The sequence below is a fragment of the Podarcis tiliguerta genome (assembly GCF_965153285.1).
Source record: "Podarcis tiliguerta genome assembly, chromosome: 2".
In the NCBI taxonomy this organism is placed as follows: Eukaryota; Metazoa; Chordata; class Lepidosauria; order Squamata; family Lacertidae; genus Podarcis; species Podarcis tiliguerta.
Genome location: NC_139535.1, coordinates 73,734,476 through 73,758,776, shown reverse-complemented (window position 1 = coordinate 73,758,776; position 24,301 = coordinate 73,734,476). Strand labels below are relative to the sequence as shown.

Here is a 24,301-nt window from a genome sequence, read left to right as displayed (position 1 = left end):
AGGCATCTTAAGGTAAGGGTGGCATCAACAAAGCTGTCTCAATATAGTCTGTTTTGTAATTAAGGGGTAAAGCTCATATAGGCTGCTTATAGTAAAAATAGTACTATGTTGATCCATACTACTACAAACAGGGCTGGCCCCAGGATAAATAAAAGCCTAGGAGGGGCCCTGTGGTCAGCTTTGCAAAGCCAACTAGAGGGTTTATGGGGCCTGGCACTGCTGTGATGTTGAGGACCCTGCTGCTGCCCTCTACAAGGAGCCATGCATGTGTGTGTGTATATCAAGCTGGGGGCCTTGAAGCCAATATATGATGTGCTTCATTTTTTTTCTTACATGGAGATAAGGAAATAGGGACCGGGTTATATCTCTCCTGTGCACCTCCTCCAGATTCCAACCCCCTTCTGGCAGAACTTCTTTGTCTTTCCTCTTCTTCTGCTTGTGGCCTGCTGCTGGCCTTCTCCACTACTCACTCAGTAATGATTCTTCCCTTAAGACCTGGCTTCACATTACTCCTACACCTTTGCCTGTGGCAACTGCCATGGGAAATTATTCTCCAGAAATCTTAGGTGGCTTTCATTCACCTTGGGTGGTTATTGGTACGCACAAGATTCTTACTTTGTGAAGGCCTGGGGCAGCTCAGCTCAGTACAGACACTTCCTGTTTGCCACCCTGGCTCAATGTGGACAATAGATTAAAAAAAATCACGGCCATTGAGCTCTGCTTGGCGCTTCCCGCACTCCCTGGGCAACCACCCATCTTGCCCACCTGACTACAAGGACTTACACCAGTGGTTCCCAATTAGCTAATTACTGAGGACCCCCTATTTTTCAAAAGCCAAGCCAGGGATCCCCTACTTTTGAAAATGTTGATAACTCTATGGGAGTTGTCTGTGCAAAGCAATTTTTTGAATAAAATGTGGGGTAGACCCTAATAAGCAAAGGATTTTAGGTATACTAAAAAACAGAACATAAAATTTATATTACCATGAAAAAATGACAAAGGTTTTTTTTTTGGGGGGGGGGGGAGAGAAAAAAATTTAATCAACAAGATAAGTGAGTCCCCTGGCAGGTGATGATGCCACAGACCTCCTGGGTGTGTTCCCCAGAACTCCAGGGGTTCCTGGATCCCTAATTGAGAACCACTGACTTATACAAACAGATAACTAAAACCACCATTGCTCCATGGAGTGATATCTACCTCATAAATAAACATGGTCCAAGCACATGTAAGTAATGGTTTTGGAAATTAATAAACAAAAAGTGTACATTAATCCTTTGCATTGTCCCCCTCCCCTCAGCTTTTTACAAAGTGTATAATTCTGCAGCAGGAGCCTTCATCCAGACAGAGTGTTTGTCATGTGACTGGCCAACTGTTCAAGGGATTCACAGTCTAAAAAAACAAGGAAGCTGGAATGGTGAGAGACTGAAACGGAAGCTTATCCTAAAGCCTGTCTGTAGAAAACATCATCTCTAGAAAACCATATAGCTCAGGAGTGCAATACCTCAGGGACCACATCTTCCCCTATGAATCATCATCAGAGGCCCTTCTTTATGTGCCTCATCCACAAGAGGTCCGAAGGGTGTCACCATGAGAATAGGCCTTTTCTGTGGTGGCTCCTCGTTTGTGGAATGCTCTCCCCAGGCAGGCTCACCTGGCACCTTCATTACATATCTTTAGGCGCCAGGCAAAAACATTCCTCTTCTCTCATGCTTTTGTTGGCTAATTGAGCAATCTCTGGCCTTTTAAACCAGAGAGTGTTATTGTCTTTCTTTGTTCTATGGTATGTATTTTTGTGTTTTTATATTGTAAACCTGATGAAGGTGTTAGCAATTTCACTCCTCCGATGCTACAGATGAGATTGTTGTAAATCACATGCCTGTCTGCAATGAGTCTGGGAAAGGAAGACAGTATTATCTCTTCCGCTGCGGGTACTATTACACTGTACTTTCGCTTTTTTATTTCTGTTTGTTCTCTTGGAGCTGGAGAGAACAGACGCCATTATGCTTTTGTCTGTACAGTGTAAATAAATAGTAGATTAGCTCTATGATGTCTCACTCTTCTTGCTGTGTTATGCCAGAAGACTAGTGTACATATACCAGCTGGTATATGTTGCTAGCAAGCACACTGGAAGAGGAGGGAGATGCCTCTTCCAGAGCTGCACGTACCGGAGGACGCTCAGAGGGTGCTTGAAGGCACCCCCAGGGCATTCTTCCAACAGAAGTGAGGTATAGAAATTTAATAATAAAGAAAAATAATACTTTGTATTTGCCCAAAGTGGGGTTTTTATGTGGAAAATTATCCAGGTATGCAAAGGAAAGGGAAAGGGCCTTTCCTAGAGGATTTTACATATATTTAAGGGACACGGATGCCGCTGTGGTCTAAACAACCGAGCCTCTTGGGATTGCTGATTGTAAGGTTGGCAGTTCAATTCTGTGCAACATGGTGAGCTCCCGTTGCTCTATCAGCTTCTGCCAACCTAGCAATTCGCAAGCATACCAGTGCAAGTAGATAAGCAGGTACTGCTGCAGCGGGAAGGTAAATGGTGTTTCTGTGCGCTCTGGCTGGTCACATGACCTGGAAAGCTCTCTGTGGAGAAATGCCAGCTCCCTCAGTCTGAAAAGTGAGATGAACACTGCACCCATAGCTGCCTTTGACTGGACTTAACTGTCCAGGGGTCCTTTACCCTTAGTTTTACCTACCTATATATATTTAAGTGTACAAAGCATCTAGAAAGCCTGTGTGTGTGCAAAAGCAATATTGTCCATATTATTAAACACCTAATATGGGATTTGTGATGTCACAGAGATTAATTTGAAGAAATTTGGGGAGTCAGTATATATGAATTAGTTCTAATGCCCACTAGGGAATAATGTTACTAATTAACTGTGCATAAATTCTGTGTCTAAGAATATTATAGACGAAGGGTGCTTCCAGATTGCCACTATTTGGGGGTGGGATTCCATCACATCCTAGCAAATTCAGGCTGCACCATTATTTTTATGGTTGAGGATTGGTTTTCAATTGTTTTTGATGTTGCAACCTCACCTGGGAACCCGATAGTGAAGGGCAGGCAAATAATAATAGTAGTAGTAGTAGTAACAACAACAACGATGATGATGATGGTGATGATTTGGAGCTCTTGTGAAACAAACTGGCTCCCTCCTCCAAAGACTGGGTGTTTGCCATCTAATCTCTCTGCAAACAATTCAGGCTTGTCTGAAGCAGCCTAAATGTGCACACCCTTATTCTGTTCTGTATTTGAGCTGCATATCAAAATTGGTCATGTCACTATGGAGGTTATGCAGTTACTGAGTTCTTGATATACTCAATAGAACAGACAGCCAATTGAGAAGTACAAAAACACATTAACAGAGTTATAAAATATATTTTAATAGCAAAAATATTTACAAAGCGATCTTATGAAAATAGATACAAAATTCATTGTCCTGCTCGAGACTTTTAACAAAAGACGCTAGTACTGTATCTTAGCAGCTGGAGCTTAACATTATAGGAAACATGCTTGTACACACTTTGTGATTATTGCTTTGTTTTGCATTTTTGTACTTTGATAAGTCTTTCTCATATAAAAAAACCATAAAGAGCTACCAATAAAAAGCAGCCATTTCACAAAGCCGTATTTGGTCACAATGCTACATCAATAGCAAATTTGGTTCTTTAAATTCCACAAGACGTTCCAACTTAGTATTTTCTGGATAACATAGCGAAGAGATGTAACCAAGAATAATAACACTTTGATATTGCATTTAATTCACATGGTGGGTATGGGGGGGGGTGTACTCTGACAGCCCTCCCACCGTAATCCTTGCAGCTCTGTGATAGTGTGGTGAATGTGACTTAGGGTTTGTCCAGATGGACAAGAATGCAGGAGACCAAGTTAATATCTCTCCCATTGTCTTCCTATTTGCTATTTGTGCTCACAAATGCCTGTTACTTTCTGGTGGCTCATTTGTGTAGCAGAAGTAAAGAAAGAGGGGCATTTTCAGATGCCGGCAAGCCCAGCTCCTTCTCATGGTATAAGCAACCATATGCATAGTTCTACCTAACTAATTAAAGACATCAGTGAAGAGGGGAAAATACTTCCGCCTGTATTTATAGCCAGGAGCTACCGGTAGTCAAAAGAGAAGGATGTAATAGAGGTGCACTTAAGTGATTTTTGTATGTATAGAAACAAACGCTCAAGGCCTCAAAACAATGACGATTTCTCGAACGATGCTCAAGGAAAATATAACATTCAAGTAAAGGAGATCTCTTTCAAACTCATGGGGGATCATTCCTCTATACTTGATATGTAGGTCATATAGTGTCTGTGTGTGTCCCAGTTATTTGTTAGAGTAGCAAAGTGATAAGACTGTAACTATGTAATAAAAGTAGTAAACATTTGGTTCATAGAAGATTGCATTTCATAACAATTTTGTAAAGTAGAAAGATCCAGTTCCCATCATGCTTTTTGAGATTGGCCTTATTATGTTTTTTCTTTGGTTTGGAATCAGTGCTTGAAATTTGAGGCAGGTGTCTCCTTTTGTAATTAAGTGACTTGGCGAACAATGGATGGAGTTGGGGTGGGGCTTGTGGATTTCACCAAGAGCTCCCTCTAATTTGAAGATCTCTTCCTGAGACAACTTGTTCATATACTCCTAGGGCGGCGGCAGCGGGGGGGGGGGGACGACGACAACACAGGCTGGCTCCATTTGATCTACTGGAGCAATGCCAGAAGAACCACCAGCCATTTTTCTTGGAGTGTCATAATAAATAATGGCTGATGAAGAGCAAACAGGAAAAGTGTTTGCTAAGCTAAGCTGCACGCATGTCAGGAACAAGAAAAAGAAACTCTCTCACCAGTCTCTTTCCTTTTTCAAAAACACATTCACAATCAAATCAGATATTGAGAAAGAAATCTATATTGTGCAATAATGCCTCTCCATAAAAATATCCTTAATATTTTCGTTTCATAAATATTTCACATACAACTCTTCAGTTTAGAGGGGAAAATATCAAAATCCCTTTATCTTTGATAGCATGAAGATAATGTCACACACACAATACTAAGCCGCTGGAAATTTCAGAGCAAATATTTGCATAGCTCACAACTGTTCTTCTAAAATGACACATGCACACACAAATCTCTGCCATGTACCCTGAGAAAACAAAAGATTTTTTTCTGCTAGACCTTTTAACTCAAGGTATCCTATGGCATGTAAGTGAATAGGCCCGTAAGTGTTGGAAGGCTGATCAATTCTATATTCATTTTCATTGTGGTGTTTCTTTTAAAGGAAAGTCTTGGGACATTCATTTCAGAAAGCTGTGACTGCTTAATACAGATCATTATAACATTTCACATTATGGATACTAAGCCAGTAATTTGTCGGTTTTCACCTTAGAGTAACATTTGAATTATGATTGGCTAATTATCTTCTAATGGTGGATTGGGATGAATACTTCCCTGTTTCAGTGAGCAGAGATATTCCATAAGAAAATTTCTGAGGGGGTCCAATCAACACATCTACTATATTTCAGAAAGGACACTAGTTTGCTGAACACATGGTGGTTAAACAGTCTGTTGCATACTGATAACTTAGATCTCTGAGGCCTACCGGGAAGTAGCCAGTAAATGTCACAAGTCCATGGGGAAGCGTTATGTTGGTCTTATGTCAACATAGCAAATAGACTTTGGATTGGTTCACATGTAACACTAAACCAGAGTTTTGTATTACACGACCAAAACTCAAGCTCACGGGCAATATACCGTAGTTTGCCTGATAACATGTAACAACAAACTATGATTTGCCACAAACTAGGAAATAACAAATTGAGCCAAGTGTTAAAGGAGAGAGACTAGCAGTAGCAAACCATTGTCCTTGCTATGTTTGAACTGAGGACTGAGAACTTGAGTACTGCATAGTATCTCTTTTGATTTCATTTCGATTATCAATGCAAACAACTGAGCAACTGCTAGAATCTTATAGAACACTTTGTACAATTGTTATGGAAGACCACTGAGGATTTTCAGTAACTATTGCCCAGGAGGATCATTATATTTGTGAAGAAGAACTTGGCAGTGCTGTGGATATTCTGTAGAACTGGCACCCCATAAAATCAAATTTTTATTTTTGTTCAAAAGAGAGATCTATCTATGGCTGCAATTCAGGCAAAGTCTGATGAAATCTCAGAACCCAAAGAAAGCCCTGATCAAGTTTCTTCACTGTTTAGGGCCCTACTTAGCCTTTTCCCCTTTGTGTGACTAGCACATAAAACATGAAAAATAAAGCAATTTTTAATATATTTGCATGGCTGCAAGATTTATACAGGTTACAAAATTTAGTATTTAATGGTGCCGTTTGGGTTACTTTGGTGCATAAGCTTGATTACTATTCTCAAAAGCACAGAAACATCCAGGTCCTAAGGCTTAAAATGATCATCTATTATTTTGAAGTGAGATTTAATTTCACACTACTTAAGAGGCTTAGCGCTTCATAGTAATAGGGCATTCCGGGCCCTTAACAACAATGTATTGTAAAGCAAAAGCAAAGCACGCCACTGGCAATCTTCCACACTGTAAAACACTAAGCACTCAAAATGAGAAAATTCTAAAGCATCCCTAAGGGCCAATCCTGGAACTCACAAGGGAAACAGAGCTGCTGCTTCCTAATGTTTCCTCTTCCTGAGAATGTGTAGTTTAACACAATGTGACATCACATCATCTCTCTGCGTAAGGAAACTCACATCACACATTGGCCACATTTACATGTTACAATGAGTGGGAACCCCCCCCCCCCTTTTTTTTTTATTACTTATCATGGTTTCTTGCAGGGTTTGGCAAGCTTTTAAGGCCTGTGGGCACATTTACAAACTGGAGAAACTGTCCCAGACACCACTCTCACACCACAACCAAGCATGCGCTGCAACTTATTCCACTGGATGCAACAGAATGCTTCTTCCAAGCCAAATATCAGCAGGGGGAGGAGGCCCTGTGGGTGCCATGGAAAGCCTCTGTGGGCACATTTGGACTGACAGGTGCTGCGTTGGTAACATCTGGTTTATTGTGAATGAGCAGTGTGTTGGCACATGCTGCCCAGTTGTTGCCACTTGGCAGAAGTAAGAGAAAAAGCAGGAAAACCTGGTATGTCCAAACCAAAGATCGCTGTTTGTTAATCTCCCACTTAAGCCATGATTACTAGTCAATGTTAAACCCTGGCTCATTGTGGCACATGAAAGAGGCCAATTGTGTTATGGGACAGAAGGGATAAAGAAGCACAGAAAGGTAGCCGCTCCTAATCTTTTAGTTCCAGAAAAATATATACTATGATCGCAACTTATGCACGTTTTAAAATGTGCAACTTCAACTTTACGCGGTTGAAATCACACAAATGATATGCAAGGAAGACAGAGAGCTCCTTCTTGCGCAAGCTTTTCTCGGAACAGAAAGAGGTTTTCAACTCTCAGTCTTGCTTATGGGGCTCTGGGAGGCTCTCACAAAATCCCATGGGAATTCAGATGACCCCGCAATAGCATCTCAGAGAGAGCATCCCCAGAGCCCAGCGAGCAAGGTGAAGAAGAACCACCAGGGGAGGGGAATGCTGTCAACTGGAACCACCTGAAATGAGCAGCTTGCTAAGCTGTTCTGCCTTCTCTCCCTTCCTCTCAGGTCAAGGTGGTTCTTAAGCAGCCATCACTTGGGGCAGGAAGCACACACCGCTTTGTGCAATACGTTGTATGTAGCAGAATACAAAGTAATATAATATAGCATCATCGATTTGTATAGCATGAATTAAGTCACAGAGCATGCCCCTTTAAAAGTGCTTTGAACTGTCCCCAAATAAAAAGATATATTAAACATAGAAAGACATAACGGCTCCATTTACTGTCACATATCATGCCTTTTTTGGTAATATGCTACCTGCTGTTGTTTTTGCCAATAAAGCAAACATAAAATGGCATAAGACACACAATGTAACTAAAAATTCTGTTTATGTGATTAAAAAGAGGAAGTTTTTCGATCAGGAACAGTTGCATGCACGCTTCTAAGTATTTATGCTTAGAGTCTTGTAAATGCCCGATTAAAATTAACACCACAGTAACTTACTGAAATTGCACACATAGTTCAAGAAGTAAAATCTGTTAAGTTATTAAATGCCAGCACTTATGGTACATTAGATACATTAAGAGCAACAGAAACTGCTATAAACAACAGCTGTAATATGAGAAAAGCTAAATTAAGAGATATTTTAAGTTTATAAGTGAAGCTCTGTGGATATTAATTTCCATAATGCCCTGCTGTTAAAATACAGAAAAGTGCTAAAAATGTAATACTTCTTGTCACTCCAGCTGGCAAAGACCATAATAGGACCTTTTGGCATTAAAAAGGCTGAAATCTCAGCGGGAGAAATCTGTATTGTTCAATTAAAAGTTCTTCTGCTTGATGAAAACTTGCATATTGTTGAGCAGATTGTACAATCTCATACACAAAATCTGGCTCTGTAAAGGGTATTGCCGCATCAAGTAGAACTCACATGCGAAACAAGGCCATGAAGTCAGGATCAACAGCTCCGATTTACGTCAACAAAGCCACATTAGTTTGGCCCAGAAGCAGGAGCTAAACTTTGAAATAGGAAAAGCAGCCCTCTCTATCTTGGGATGGGAAAGGTTACCTCTACGCCAACTCTTTGAGACTAAACCATGATGCTACATGCAGATTGATAGCAAAACAAATTGAGTTCAGCAACACTGCAGATTTGAGGGGAAGTGAAGAGCCTGTCAAGCCGTTCATTTTTGTAGCTGTGTTAATTCCAATATATGGTGGTCTCCTAGATTTTTTTTTTTAACCCAAATCAAACCAGGACATGCAGCACACTTAACTGGGACATGTGGATCATCATAATAAAAGTAATACAGTCAAGAAGGAAAGGAAGTACTTGAATGAAAGACAAGGTTCTAATGTAAAAAATTGGCTGTGTCTAGAATGACCTCATGAATGGAAAAGGGGAAATACAAATATCTACATATTAAGATGGAAATAATACTGAAATACAGATAAAATATAAAATGTGAAAGGAAGTGTTGTGAGAGTGATGGAAGTCTATTATTAATATTATTTTGTAAAATAGTGTTTATTGTATTGAAATATTATACTTTTCTTTATTCTTTTACTGACTACTTTTCTTTGCATTTCTTTTTCTTTTTCTTCTCTATTTTTTCTTTCTTTATATTATTCTTTATGCATGGTTTGGTATTGATGTATTTACCTGGCATTTAAAAAAATTACATTGAAAGAAAGAAAGAAAGAAAGAAAGAAAGAAAGAAAGAAATTCCACAAATTTTAATGGAATTAATGGTGAGCGTTAAATGAAATCCATCAACTGTTCTGCTGGACTTCTTTACTCCTGAATGCAGTATGTAAACCTGCAGAGCACCTTTATGCAGTGCTGGATTTAGGGTGGGGCAGGCAGTTCCCCTGCATAGGACACCAAGCCAAGGGGAGAGCAACAACAACACCAACTCAATTTTACAGATATCTACACAAAGTTAGACCCTGGTCAGACGGGCGACTGAGTTGTGAGGGGGGGGGAGCAATTTAGTGGGGTGCTACATTTTGCCCTCACTCAGGGTGCCATATTACCAAAGTCCAGTCCTGATTTATGGAAGACAGATGCACTACTGCCTTGAAACTACTTCTCATCTTAAGTTTCAGAAGTTACTGGTGCACTCCTGCATACGATTCTCATACTTCAATACAAAGCATGGGAAAGAGCCGTACATATGTATGCCTGTTTCCACAAAGTGACTGGCAAAATACGCTCACATCCCTTGGAGGGAAACTTTGGAATTCCTGTCTGCAGTGCAGCCATAAAAGCACAACTCCACTGTTGGGAAAAGGTCACTATCCTACCTTAAACATCAAACTTCTGTATGAATTTGGTAAACATGGTGGGAAACTACAGCAAGGGTTATATGTTGTGTATGTGTTACTTCTTTTTATTACAAAACCTCCTGAAGGGGGAGCCCCTATGACACAGAGATCGAATAACTGCTGTTTCCCTCACCAAGTTAACGGAAATTATATTCCTATGAAGAAAAGGAAATGGTGTCACAAGAAGGAACTGTCAGCATCCACAGATGGCTTGCCACTTTAGCCCTTTTTATCTCAGGGGAATTAAGCCAGTTGGCTACCCAGCTTCTGCTTAAAAAGCTCTCATGAGAATCCATCAATACAGTCTATTCCCCTACTGAAGAGCTCATACCATCAAGAAGTTCTTCCTAATGTTTCATCTACATCCTTTTTCTTGAAATTTGAACTTCTTGCTTCAGGTCCTACCCTCTGGAGGAAGAAGTCTGCTCCATTATCTACACGGCAGCCCTTCATGTATCTGAAAGTGGCTATCATATAACCGCTTAAACCTCTCTTTTCCAGACAAAGACACCAAACTCTATCAATCTCTCTGCATAGGACTTGGTCTCCAGGCCCTTCACCATCTTTGCCACCCTTCTCTGGACATGTTCATTTGTCAATATCCCTAAATTGCGGTGCCCAGAACGAGACACCGTATTCCAGGTAATGTCTGGGCAAAGCAGAATAGTGCAACCTAGAACTATTTTTACCCCTTTTGAAGAAGGGGAACACGTCTCCCTACCTATTTTCTTGCTCACTGGAATGCCGCCTAATTGTACCTTCAATATCTCTCTTCTAAAATTTTCTTCTCCTCCAATATGTTCTGTCCATGGGATTGTACCTGGTATTTCTCTATACTAGTAGAAATCAGAATAGCTGACTATGTTCAGCTTTCCCTTTCCTCAGTCTCACGAATCCCCCCTTTTTTATTAATTATGCAAGATTATTTCCTCCAAAACAAAACAAAAGCCCTCATTGCAATTGAACATGCATATTCCCAATCCAGTATTTAAACAGCTCCACCACCACTAACAAGTGATGGAAATAAATATTTAATTTAAAAGTGGTGGGGAAAGTTTTTTTTATCTCATTCTCATTTGCTTATACTTTACATACCTAACCTACAAGAACTTGGAAACAACCAACTGATTTTATTTCTGCAAAGACATTTGGGTCATGAACAATAAAAAGTGCAAAGAAACTCTATCCTTGTAGAATTGTTTACTTTATGCATTATGTAATAGCAGTTAACTGACAAAGAAAAAAGACTACTTACAAAATGTCCTGTAACCTGCTCTGATTACCCTGCAGCCATCATCCATTGGTTTTCTTAACAGAAGGGCCACTGCTTTATTTACCAAAGGAATGTCTGAGAAGTTGATTAAGTATCCAGGTTGTTTCATACACTATGAATGACACAACCAGAACCCTCAGTTATGAAACAGCTAACAACATGTTCTTTCCATTGTTTACAGTCCTAGTAAAGGAACTTATGATTGGCTTTAAACAGCAGAAAGTTTTGACCATTTTCTTATCAACAGGTTAGAACAGGACACATATTTTTTTTCCAGTAACTTATCAGACAGATCAAGGGGTAAGTCAGCAAGCAACTCCTCTCCCCTGAATTGTGCAGAATGATTAGTTGAAACTACAAATTTGATCAAATGGCACAAGCTTAGGTCTTAAGGTAAGTGAATGGAACGAAAGTTCCCTATTCCATCTTCCGCCTTGCTACTGCCTGGGCCCCCTAAAAAGCCTCTTCACAGTATCTGGGGATCCTCCTGAATAATGTGAGAGCCTGCTGAGGGAGGGGAGAATCACCTCATATTGGGCAGATATCCACTCAATCTTAAAATATTCTCTCCTTCCCCAGCAGCCCTCAGTACCTCATCCACTTTGTTCATAAGGGGCTCCTGACCCTCTGTAGATTCTTTTTTTTAAGGGACCCAATAAGCAAAACAGGACAGAAAACCTTCCTTCCATTAACTTCCTGTCATTTAGGATCCAAACCATATTTATTATTTCAAGGCGGGGGGGGGGGGGGGAGACCACCCAGAAAGGCGGCACTATTTTCATACACCAAAGTGGGCTTTAAGGCGAGGTGAAAAATTGGGGACATGAAAACACTAAAAGGAGAAGGGGGTGTGACTATGAGGCACATCTGGTGTTAAAGAGTTTTTGTTCTGTTGTCTGTCACGAGAGCTTGTAGACATAATAATCCACCTTGCCTCTCACCTTCTTAATGTTGTGTCCAACATAGCAAAATTAAAGCATCAAAACTTGTATGATCCCACACCATATGAATAAAATAATTAGCCCTTTACTTCTGTGCGAGTGTATGCCCAGCATTATCTCTCTCACACACAAGTCTGCCATTACCTGAATTTGGCTAATATTCACCATTCACTCTTTAGTGAAATTAGGTTTCGGAGGCACAGAGCCCATGCTTCCCGTGAGCACACAATGCGTATTCCACAGCTTGGTGCACACTATGGAAGAGGAATTGTTCCTCCCCCTTTTTAAGGTACTCCCCTCGGTCTAGGGATTCCCTCACAGAGGGACTGCACTGAGCCAGCAGCACTTGGATGCCAATTTCCCCATAATCCTTGTGAACCTCCTTGAGCGTGTGGATCCCTGCTGTATCTAAGAACTGCACCGCACAGCAGTCAATCACTATAGTGTGAAACTCCAGTGGGTGAGCAACAAGCTGTACTGAGACCTCTGCCTGGTTTCCATTGGCATTGACCATTTTCTCACTAAGCTTTCGCTTTTCCGCTTTTCTCTTTGCTGCCAACTCCCACAGAGGGTTGACTCCAGTCTGCTTGTACAGCATGGACTTGAAGCTTTCTTTGTTAGCGTAGTAGATGGGCGCTTCAAAACGGAAAACCCTGATCCCTGGTTTCATCTGAAGGTTCCTATATTCAGGAAGGGGTTCATAGACTTCAGATTCTGGCACCCAGCCCAGTAAGTGCCCTTCTGGTCTCTGCGTCCTCACAATGACACACAGCATTGAAAAGCAGACCCCAATCAGAAGGCCAAGTTCAGTACTTATCAGTGCGGAAGATAACATGGTGACGAACCAGATCAATGTGTCCACTTTGCTTAACCGCCACATTTTGGGCAGGTCACTGAATTTCCGCAAGGCTCCTCTGAGATTGACAATGGTAATGACCCCTAGCACACATTTCTGGAGGGAATAGAACAGGGGAGCAATCACAAGGAGGACTAACAAGATGACCAAGGCAGTCACCACACCGGAGATCTGAGTCCTGCAGCCTGTCGACTCTTTGACAAGTGTCTTGGCAAGGGCTGCGCTAGTAGTGAAACAATGGAAGAAAGAAGGGATGATGTTGCAGAAACCAATGGCATACATTTCCTGGTTGGGTTTAACTGTGTAGCCATGCTTCTTGGCAAACATCTCAGAGAGAGAAACTGTGATGGCAAAGCCAATAATGGCTATGGCCACTGCATCCAGAGCCACACTGGGAATCAGACTCCAGTCTGGCGATTGCGGTGGCAAAAACCCAGTAGGAATATGCCCAGAAACACTGGAGCCATATTTCTCTTTTAGCTTCCCAAAATGAGATGCCAGTGTGGCTACCACCAACACCACCAACTCAGTGGGCATGGGCGCCTTAAGTTTGGATTTGTATCGCTCATTCAGCTCTTTAGTTGGGATAAGAACAAGAAGGCACAAGCAGCTGGTGATGAGATCGCAGAAGTTGGTCTTGTGGATGTTTCTGAATATGTTCATCCAAGTGGTTATCAAGGAACCAATGCCGTTGCTACGAGGAATGTCTAAGCCCAAGAGATATTTGGCTTGTGAGGTAAGAATGGTGAAGGAAGCACCTGTAACAAATCCGCTGAGCAAGGAATCAGAGAGGTACACAGAGACAAAGCCCACTTGGAAGAAGCCCATGGCAACCTGAAAAGAAATGGACAAAAGATCAGAAGACAATTTTGCAACACAGGATGGAAGAGTATGACTAGACAATGCAAACATTATTTCAGTTGAAAGTATCAGTTCATAACTATCAGTCATGGTGGGGGACCAGTTAAAATCAGTTTGTGTTTGTTTCAAGTTCTTTACAGAATTTCTTTCTTTTTTTTTTGGCTTTTGTTTATTAACCTTTTTGGATTTGAAGGTTTTCCTCTCTCCAATATTTTATTTAAAAATTTCAAAACAGCACCATGTATATGGGGCAAGTGTGCACATATAGGTATACACATGTACATATTAAATTGGGGCTGATGATTTTCTTATAAGGAATGCATTTTATATTATTTAGCTATGTGTGTCTTTACAGTGTTATTAAATATTTATCTGAGTTGTCTGATGCCACAACAAAGTTTTGACTCTTGTGATGAGTTGGCTGGATTAAGCCTGTGTTAGACCTGGGGATTTGTGGTGGTTAACCAATGTAATGAAATAGTCTGGGTAAGTGGGTTGGTTGGGGGTATATGCTTCCTTTTTAGGATAACCACTGCTAAACATTACAGCCAAATCCTAAACTGTGGTTAATCTTAAATTTGGTTTGTTGAAACACGTCAGCTTCTTAACTATAGAAGAAGAAGAAGAGTTTGGATTTTATATCCCGCCTTTCACTCCCCTTCAGGAGTCTCAAAGCGGCTAACATTCTCCTTTCCCTTCCTCCCCCACAACAAACACTCTGTGAGGTGAGTGGGGCTGAGAGACTTCAAAGAAGTGTGACTAGCCCAAGGTCACCCAGCAGCTGCATGTGGAGGAGCGGAGATGTGAACCCGGTTCCCCAGATTACGAGACTACCGCTCTTAACCACTACACCACACTGTGTTTCAACAAACCATAATTAAAATTTGTCAGTTTGTTTAGTTCATACAACACAGTAACCTCCAGCTAAACTAAAAATGGAAGAAAATCTTTCAAGCTCCTCTTCTCAGTCACAGGTGGGGGCAGTATTTAAGCCCCAAAGTAGCAACTTTTCATTTCCCATCAACTACAGTTCAGCATTACATCTGAACCAACTCATCAAGGTAATGGGCTAAATGGGGATTGGAATCTAACCATTTTCTTGCAAAAACAAAATTCCAAATCACCATGTATATGCTTAATTACAAGGCTGCATTGAAACTTTGTTACCAGTCTGTCACCAATCTCGTCTTGGAAGGCAATGAGAGGAAAACTACAAGAAGCCTATAAAACAGGTGCCCTTTGGATTGTCACCTCTTACCTGGTAAATGCCAGCAATGAAAGTCACTGTGGCTCCAACGCTAATTGCATAGCAACTTCTGTCACATAACAAATGTGATGTCTCATTCACAGTCAAAGGCCCCAGTGTGCTGTTATTTACGGAAAGATGCATGTCTGAGTTATAACTACTAGGAACATTTGGTGCCAAATCATACCCAGCTCTCTGTACTTCACGGTCCACTACTTCTCCTATCATCAGGCACAGTACACCGAAAATGCCAACAGAGATGTGACGGGAAGTTCCAAACAGGAAATAAATGAGGCTTGCAAAGAACGACGTATAAAGGCCATAGATAGGTTCTTGGCCAGCCAGCAGAGAATAGGCAATGGACTGCGGAACCAGCAAGATCCCCACGACCAAGCCAGACATTAAATCTCCCAAGATGTTCTCTTTCAGGTTGTACTTGGGGAGCCATTTCAGCACTGGGAGGAAGCTGAAGAGCAGGTCTTTGGCAGTAGCTGGGGTGCAGGTGCATTTTTTCTTCACTTTCTTCAGCACGTGTGCCTTGATGTCTGTGCTCTTTTCTATACGTTCTAGGCAGATCGTGCGACGGCTGTTTGGTGGGCCATCATTTACTTCTGCCATCTCAAACCCTGAGTGGACATGATTGGCTTCTGCTGCCATCTTCAGGGCTCACTAGAATGGTGGGGAAACAGAAGGAAAAGAAGACAGAATTATTTTTTGAACCGGCATACAGATTTCAAACTTATTAAAGCAAACACAACAAGTTATCTGAAAAAACTAACAACTTACCAAAGAAAAGCAACAACACCCTAGCCTGCGTCAGAAGCAGAAGCAGCAGCTCTAAGCCTAAACAGTTCCATTGATACACAGGAGACATGAGAGTCTCCTATGGAAGCAGACTTTGCCACTGACTTCAGTGCTGGGGCCAGGTACATGGGTACAGTGGGCGAAGGCAGCAATAGAGACATCTAGTGTTAGAAATTCCCCAGGTGCCAGGCACATTTTGCAACTGGTGCAGGTCCAATTGCAACCACATGGAGATCTCTGCATCCCAGATTGGTGACTGACATCTCTATCTAGCTGGCCCTTCCAGCTTTCTTAAGCAGGTAAGCAGAATAGCTTATTTATTGCATTTATATCCCACCTTGTCAGTTTTGTCTCTTGCTTCTATGGAGTTCAGGCTAGCATACATAGAATACTCTCATTTTGATCCTCAAATGAGGTAGGTTAGGCCAAGAGCCACTGATTGTTCCAAAGCCATTCAGAAACAGAGCCAAGTTTTGGGTTTCCAAAACGAACACTATGCAACACTGGTAGGAAGAAGAAAACCCCCCAATCAATTTATGCAGCTGAAATTAAACGACTTTAAAACAAGATTTGTATTGGCTTTAAAGGTTATGACTGACACCTTAAATCCAGCTTTGTAAAAGAGTTCACAATCCCAAAACCAGTGTCGAACATACCTGCCCTGTCTCCATGGTCATTTTTTCCTACCTAGCTTGTTCCCTGTCCTTCTCTTTCCTTACCCATACACCTCTCTGTTAGAAAAGAAAAGCTATAGTATAGGCTACAGCTCAGCTCAAAGGACATTTGAGCCACTTCACACACCAAAGGGAATAGGGTAGCTTCAGTATAAAGCCCTATATTTCAGGGGCTGTGGAGGGGGAGTAAGAAAGAACAAGTCACTGAGACAAATATCAGGGGGCTGAAAGGTATGAGCCTTGACTCAGTTCTCACTGGGTCAAGAAGATGAAGTTAGTGGCCAGCTTCTCAAGCATCCTTCATAACCACTTTTGCTCACTGCCCTGCTCAGCAAGACCAAATGACATGACAAAAGACCTCAAGAAAACACCATTTTAAGAAAGAATATTAAAGGAATAGTAGCAGAGTGAGAGTAAAAGGAAGACTGAACTTTGGAACTATTTGCAGACGTTCTTTGCAATATTTGCACTAAGTCATGTCTTACCAATGCTCTTATATTGTGATATGTGAGTCACCCAAAGGCTTTAAAAAGCCCTCATGTCCAGGATGGAAGAGAGTCAAAGTAAACTGAAAATGTATAGTACTGGCCAAATCAGATACAGGTAAATGAGTGTCTTCCCACTTTCCTTTCCCTGCAGCAGATCCTTGCGTTTTGTCAAAGGCTGCTTCTAAAGTTTCCTTAAGAATAAGGAGCATATAGTCCACTGTATGACCGTTATCAGTTACATTTATATTCCACCTTTACTGAAAGGCATTCAAGATGGTGTACAACTTCTCCCCCCTCCCATTTCCCCCTTACAACAACCCTGTGAGGTAGGCTGAGAATTTAGTTACTGGCCCAATGAACTTCACAGAAGAGTGGGGATTTGAACCCAAGTCTCCCTTGGTCATAGTTCAGCACTCTAAACACTTCAGCTCTCCCAATCCAGAGGTAATGTGGTACACTCTGAATGCACAGTGGTGCTTCCAAAAGTGATCTCTAGCATTATTGATTCAAACCTCTGGATCTGACTCCACATCTCCACAATATGTTTAGCAGTAAATCATATATGTTACATTTAGGAAGCTCACTAACATGGGCATTCATATTCGAAGACCTCTTTAAATATGAAGTAATCGTCAGTGTGGCTTCTCAGACAGCCTGGAAGCTATGATTAATTCCAACCAGAGTGCCTGTATTAAAGAGCCTTTATTCTAGCTTAGTGTCCTTGAATGCACATACAGCAAAACAGCTGTATATTCATCCAACAAATGTTGAAGAGTGTCTAGACTGCAGTAACAGACTTCTGTCCTAAGGGGGGGGGGGCGGAAAGGCTTGTGAGAAAGCTGCCTGGCAATGAAGTTGGCTTGCTCATATTACACTTCAGTATGTACCAGTACACTTTCATTTTGTAGAGGAGAAAGTATTTTTTTTGCACAAGCAGTTATAGTTTATAACTGTACTTTCTCTACGGTATACAAACTATCTTACAGCTTTTGTCGGTAACTTTTAATTCCTAAAGATATGTTAAGTTTAGCTAAAATTTTCACCCTTAAAATTTGCCCTGAGTAGCCTGAGCAATGTTAGCAGGAAAACACCAGGACTAAGATGTCCATGTGATGAGTCAAGAACCTCACCTGGAAGTGCTTTTTCCCAAGAAAGGGCATCATTTTGCCTAAATGCGAGAAAGCTTTTTGAAAAACCACTACTCATTCTTAAAATGGCCATTGTTTATTTTTCATTTTCATCAATTTAGGTATCTGGAATACAGAATACTTTTTTAAAAAGCATAAGGCAACAAGAAAAAAAAAGTAATGTTATTTCATTTCTGTAGATTTGTTTAAGGGCTTTAGTGACCCTAGACCAAAAAGTTCCATTTTTTTTCACATTCCCACCACAAATGTATAAATTTTCCTTTCTCTCTCTTACAATGTGAGCATCTACCATCACCTCTTTCCTCAGTTTTGTGAGATTTCCATTTGCCCAATGCCACCGGAAATCCACTCTAATACAATTTGCTCTTTAGTTAGTAGCTAAATATGCTGCATATCTATGTTCCATTTCTTTTTAAAGGCTATTTCTGTTTCTTTCGGTTTATACAATGTCTTTTTCTATTGGAGCACAATCACAAACCTCCTGTTTCAATGTGTACTATTGTCCCAGTTCACCTGCACTTGTAAGAGGACTGAATGAACACAGTCAGTTCAAGATTACTCATCTGAAGCATAATCTGATTATTTAATTTCTACACCGCTTGATATATTTGAAAATATCTCTAAGCAGTGTACTGAAAACTGAAGCAGCAAAAGACAACTTAAACAAAAATATTACAAAACACACACATGATTACATACAAAAATGCTAATTGATACAAGGTTACAAATGTATATAAATAAATAGAAATTCATTTTCCTTCTAACACATCTTCCCTCTTAGTCTCTGGGTTCTCACCCAGGGTCCAACAAACTCTCAGCTCAGCCACAAAAGTCTCACAATGAGAAGAGTTCCTGGAAACAGGGGGAATCACCCTAGTCTCTCACTCTAGACTTGTTTTTATGGGCAAGCCCAAGGTGGATGGTAATTCCTCAGGCTGCCTACAGCTGTGTCTCATTTAACTGCATTCTCCATACCCGGCCAGTTCCAGGTGCAGCAGGTTTGCTGCGCTTCCCAGAGAGTCCAAAGGATGGGGATAGGGGCACCCTCCACTCATAGCTCTTTCTTCACCCTCTGTCCTCTCCTCCTCCTCCAGCTCCTTGAGTCTGGGTCAAAATAACACTAAAAGGTCTAACGCACGGGTGTCAAACACAAGGCCCGCGGGCCAAATCCGGCCCGCCAGACCTCGTCATGTGGCCCGTGTAGCCAGCAATTCCTGGTGTCCGTAAGGGCCGCCCCCCTTCCCCCGCAAGCCCTTTTATCAATGACAAAGGCAGGAACGCTCCTTCCAAGCCTGTCCAGCTCTGCAAAAGGCAACTCTTTCACGCACTTGATTTGCAACCCAACTCAGCCGCGCGGTGCCCTTTCGGATTTCTCCCTCTCCTCGCCGAGCCCCGAATCGAGACCGCCCTCCGCTGTCAAGGCCTGTCTGGCTCGCAGTACCCATTGCGGCGCTTGCTTCTGGGAAATGTGGACTGCTTCCCGGCTCTCCGCCCTCGCTTTGCCCGCTTGGACGGAGCAAAGCACACGACACCGGCTGCGCCATCACGGGGTCCGCGCGCGTAAGAACCGCCGCTGCACACGAGGCTAGGGATCCTTCTCTCTCTCCCTCCCTCAGTTCACCTTTGGCCCTGATCGGAGAGGCCTGATCCCGGGCCATTGCTCGCTCTTCCCTCCTGCATGGGTGACTCGCCCGCCCCCGCCCCCGCCGCCGCCTCCTCCTCCTCCTCTCCTCCCAGAAAGGCAGGCTGGATGCGGGAGGGTCGCTGCACCTTTAAAGTGCTGCACATTTTCTGCTGTGTGTACAAACACCGAGGTCTAGCCGCAAAGTTAGCAAGCCTAGGCCCTTGTTAAGGTGGGCTGGAGGAGGGTTGGCTCGGAAAGCCGCGCGGGTCGCTCTGTGCGCGCCCCCCTCCAAGAAACCCACGCGCGACGGGTCGCTGCTGCAAAAAAATAAATAAAGAGAGCACGAAAGCAAAACCCGTGCACCAGGGGAAGCTTAGCCGGAGGAAGCCGAGGAGCGGCGGCGGACACATAGTCCTACAGATACAACTGGCCCTTTGAGGGTGACCAAACTGCTGATGCGGCCCCCGATGAATTTGAGTTTGACACCCCTGGTCTAACGGATCCACTGACCTGGTAACTATTCAAAGCAGAGGGCCAAGTTCACATAAGCAGCTACCTGGACCAATTTTCATGTTCAGATCAAGGCCTAGTTGAAGGAAAGCATATGACCTTCACAAACAGCCTAGCTAGGGCTTCTCTCATCTGTGACAGTTATATTGCAGAGACAGCCTCAGTGTTGCGTACTACCTGACAAAGATATGTGGGACATCCCACATCTGAATCACAAGCATAGTGGAAATGTGCAACTTCCTGCTTCACACATGAGCACTGCTCCAAGGATATTTGTGCAAGTTTATGTACCGTATTTTTTGGTCTATAAGACTCACTTTTTTCCTCCTAAAAAGTAAGGGGAAATGTGTGTGCGTCTTATGGAGCGAATGCAGTCTTCACAGCTTTCACAGAAGCCAGAACAGCAAGAGGGATTGCTGCTTTCACTGCACAGCGATCCCTCTTGCTGTTCTGGCTTCTGAGATTCAGAATATTTTTTTCCTTGTTTTCCTCCTCCAAAAACTAGGTGCGTCTTGTGGTCTGGTGCGTCTTACAGAGCGAAAAATACGGTAATTCTAGGTGTTACCTACTTTTGGCTGATTAAAAAATGCTGCTGCATGAGATGAATAGAAAGTACAGGGGAGCAATCAAAAAGCATGAGAGCAACCCTGTTGTATCAGATTAAATACCCATTTAGTTCAGCATCCTGTTCTCACAGTGGCCAACTAGATGCCCACGGGAAACCTGCAAGCAGGACATGAAAGCAACAGCCCGCTCCCCATTTTTTATTCCCCAAGAATTGGTATTCAGAAGCATATTGAATTTAATACCGGAGGCAGTACACAGGCATCTTTACTCACAGACCTCATTGACAGCCTTATCTTCCATGACTTTGTCCAATCTTTTAAAGTTATCCAAGTTGATGGCCATCATCACTACATCTCATGGGAGTTATCCCCATAGTTTAAACTATGCACTTAGTGAATAAGCACTTTCTTTTGCCTGCCCTGAATCTTTCAACATTCAGCTTTATTCTAACATTACGAGACAGGGATAAAAACTTATCTCTAACTAATTTCTCAATGCTATATGTAATTTTAAACACCTGTATCATATCCCCCAACAACTGGCCTTGTATCCATATGAAAAGCCCTAAATGTTGTAACCTTTCTTTATAGGGGAATTGCTCCAGGCCCTTAATCATTTTGGTTACCTTTTCTGAACCATTTCCAGCTCATTTTGAGGGATAGCTCTGTATCAGGGTGGGGAATCTCTTCCAGCTACTGAACTGGACCCTGGCTCTGCTGCCCCAAACTGGACTACTATGACAGGTGGACAGGGCAATGATGTCAGAAATCCCATTTTTCTATTGCTTGAATTCAAGCCACACTGCAAAGAAAGATTAATGTGACGCTTGAAGTCAATGTCAATCAGCTGGTCACTACAGTTCAAGCCCTGCTTTCTGCAGGAGGAGGCTACTGATAGTTACTGTATAAAAGCTAACACAATGTCATGTCACACATTTATTCTTTTACTGTAAACTACCATGGAGAAATGTGATAGCCTTTAGTGTCCTCATAACATGTAGTTTGGACCCCAGAATTCATGGCTTGCCTATGACCATTCAACAAGTTCATGAGTGAATGAATCTACATTTGTACCTGACTGCCAGATTAATGTTTACGATTATGACCATATCACCAGTGACACCAGGTGTTAAATCAAACAGCAACACAAGCCCATAGAAATAAGACAAAGATTCCTATAGATTTAACACTAGGGTTCCATACCTCCTATTAACTAAACCTCTGTGCTTGACTGCATCCCTTTACTTTTGATCTTCTGCTAACACTGGAAATCCTCTTTTTCTGACATTAGTTTGATCTCTTTTATTTTATTATTCCTACAACACTTCCTCACTAAAAGACCCACATGTACCTTGGCTTTTTCAGGGTAAATGTTATTGTTCTTCCCTTCCTCTTTTAGACTGCAACCCTGCAGGCAGGATCTACCTTTTATTCTTACCTACCTATACAGAGACCTTCCTCAGTTCTTAGGACCTTCAGAAATAAATAGCAAAGCTTCCAAAATATGTATTTCAGATTTGATAACAAAGGCTTGGCTTACTAAGTCAATTTCCCTTAATACAAGCATTCATAGTCTGCCTTGGGCATCATGTGCCTGAAATTATGCATGGAAAAAGTTAGCATGAATAGGGCTATACACAGAATGCAGTGAGCTGCAGTTCTTTTTCTGTGACCACAGTATTTGTTGCAACCACGATGCTTATGGAAATTGCTGCAGTCCGATCCATGTACAAATATTTATCCACACAAGCTGCATTCCAAGGCTGGACAGTGACTGCTTTTGTATGGAGAAAACTGACTTTATGAATCAACCCTAAAATGTTGGATGTAAAAACACCTGGATATAATAATGGGTGATCACACATATCCAAATACCCATGTTTATAACTGAAGCTTAACATCTTCTTCCAAAGACTCTGTGAATCACTCTCTCCACAAGAAGAGAAAGAAGACTAACACTGTGATCAGAAGCAAATGTTCACAGGTAAATCACACATTCCAGAAGGTAGCAGTAAGTTACAACAGGTCCATTCTTTTTTCGCCAGACCAGGCCCTTGGCTTCCACTACACGTCATATGATAACTAAAACCACACTTTTATTATTTAAAAAAGTATGCATCCTCTGGGGTGATGTTATCCAAACTTTCCTTCAGAGTCCCATGTATTATAGGATTAGATTCCAAACTTGTCACTCCTGTTTAAAAGATGCTCAACTATTTTATATTCAAACAGATCTTGAAAATTATCAGTACTGTACCTTCCACAGCCGTTCTTTCCCCCTGCACAAAGGTCACATCAATCTCAATCCAATTTCTGAAATGTTCCTTCTTGTCTGCCTTGAGAATCTACTTGAAACCTTTATCTTTCTCTCCCATTACTGAATTGTGCATGTATTGCAATTTCATGACTTGTTTCAAACATTTACAAGGAAATGGGAAAAGCAGCAACTTCTGTGGCTGATGCTTTTTGCCCCACTTCCTACCTTGACATCCAGATTGGGAAATCTGTGATCATTCTTGCCCCGCTACAGGTGAGATGTGTGACTCTGAATCCCACTTTGAACACTATATATTAGAGAGGGTGGGGAAAGAAGCACTATTGATTTACCTGAGCTTACTTTTGGAGGGTGTGAGAGATTATACAGGGCAAACATTCCAGTGAAGTGGGTGTGTTATTCCAGTTCTGAATGGATGATAGACCCAAACAGATATTTCAAAACCTTTTCCTTCACAATCAGGTTCCCTTTTAGCCTTTTAAATATATATATATATATATATATATATATATATATATATATACACATACATACACAGTATACACACACACACAATAAGCAGTATATAAATTTCTTAAATAAAATAAATAAATACTATTAAACGTTAGCCACTCAAACTCTCTCTACTGAGGGAGGAGAACCGCCAAAAACACAACGACAATAATGAAGGCCAAGGGTGCTAAGTGTTTTAACTGCATAAATTCGGTTTAAACAGCAGCAGCTGAATAGAAAGATGCTTTGTTACGACTGGAGCACTCCCGAGTTTTTAGACGAATATGAAGCGAAGCAAAGAAGACGAGGCAGCAGGCTATCTTACTCCAAAGCCTCCCAAAAGTGCTCAGAAGACCCTCACCAAACTCAGCCCGCGGAGAGGGTGGGCTGTGGATGCGCAAGAAGATCCTTTCAAGCAAGAAGACACGACCCCCGAGTTGTCTCCTGCTGCCCCGAGACCGCCCCTTCCCAACCGAGATACCCTCCGAGGAGAAACGCACACGCTTCAAGAGCGCTCTTCTTCCGCCCCCTCCAGCCGCCTTTCCTCTCTCTGCGCTCCTCTCCACGCGGGAGCCTCAGCTCAGCTCGCGGCGGCCTCCTCGCTTCCAAGAAGCGGCG

The 24,301-nt window shown here is 42.0% G+C and overlaps 2 protein-coding genes across 5 annotated transcripts in view; both read right to left on the bottom strand.

Moving 5' to 3' along the window:
- LOC310672981 (sulfate transporter-like) overlaps positions 1–11,312 on the bottom strand; it is a 22,041-nt gene extending 10,729 nt beyond the window's left edge. The window contains exon 1 of the mRNA XM_083430776.1: positions 11,181–11,312. The gene's annotated coding sequence lies outside the window, so the exon portion shown is untranslated. The remainder of the gene's footprint in view (positions 1–11,180) is intronic.
- Positions 3,366–24,301, bottom strand: SLC26A2 (solute carrier family 26 member 2). Of its 4 annotated transcripts, none has more exons than XM_083430793.1 (4): positions 24,045–24,298; positions 16,244–16,409; positions 15,115–15,771; positions 3,366–13,829 (listed from the first exon to the last, which is right to left on the bottom strand). In XM_083430793.1, the coding sequence occupies exons 3-4, from the start codon at positions 15,757–15,759 to the stop codon at positions 12,324–12,326; spliced, it is 2,151 nt and encodes a 716-aa protein (XP_083286919.1). In that variant the 5' UTR covers positions 15,760–15,771; positions 16,244–16,409; positions 24,045–24,298; the 3' UTR covers positions 3,366–12,323. The 4 variants fall into 4 exon arrangements, with proteins under 4 accessions (XP_083286919.1, XP_083286918.1, XP_083286920.1 ...); XM_083430792.1 differs by having other exon boundaries at positions 24,184–24,270; XM_083430794.1 differs by lacking the exon at positions 16,244–16,409 and having other exon boundaries at positions 24,186–24,301.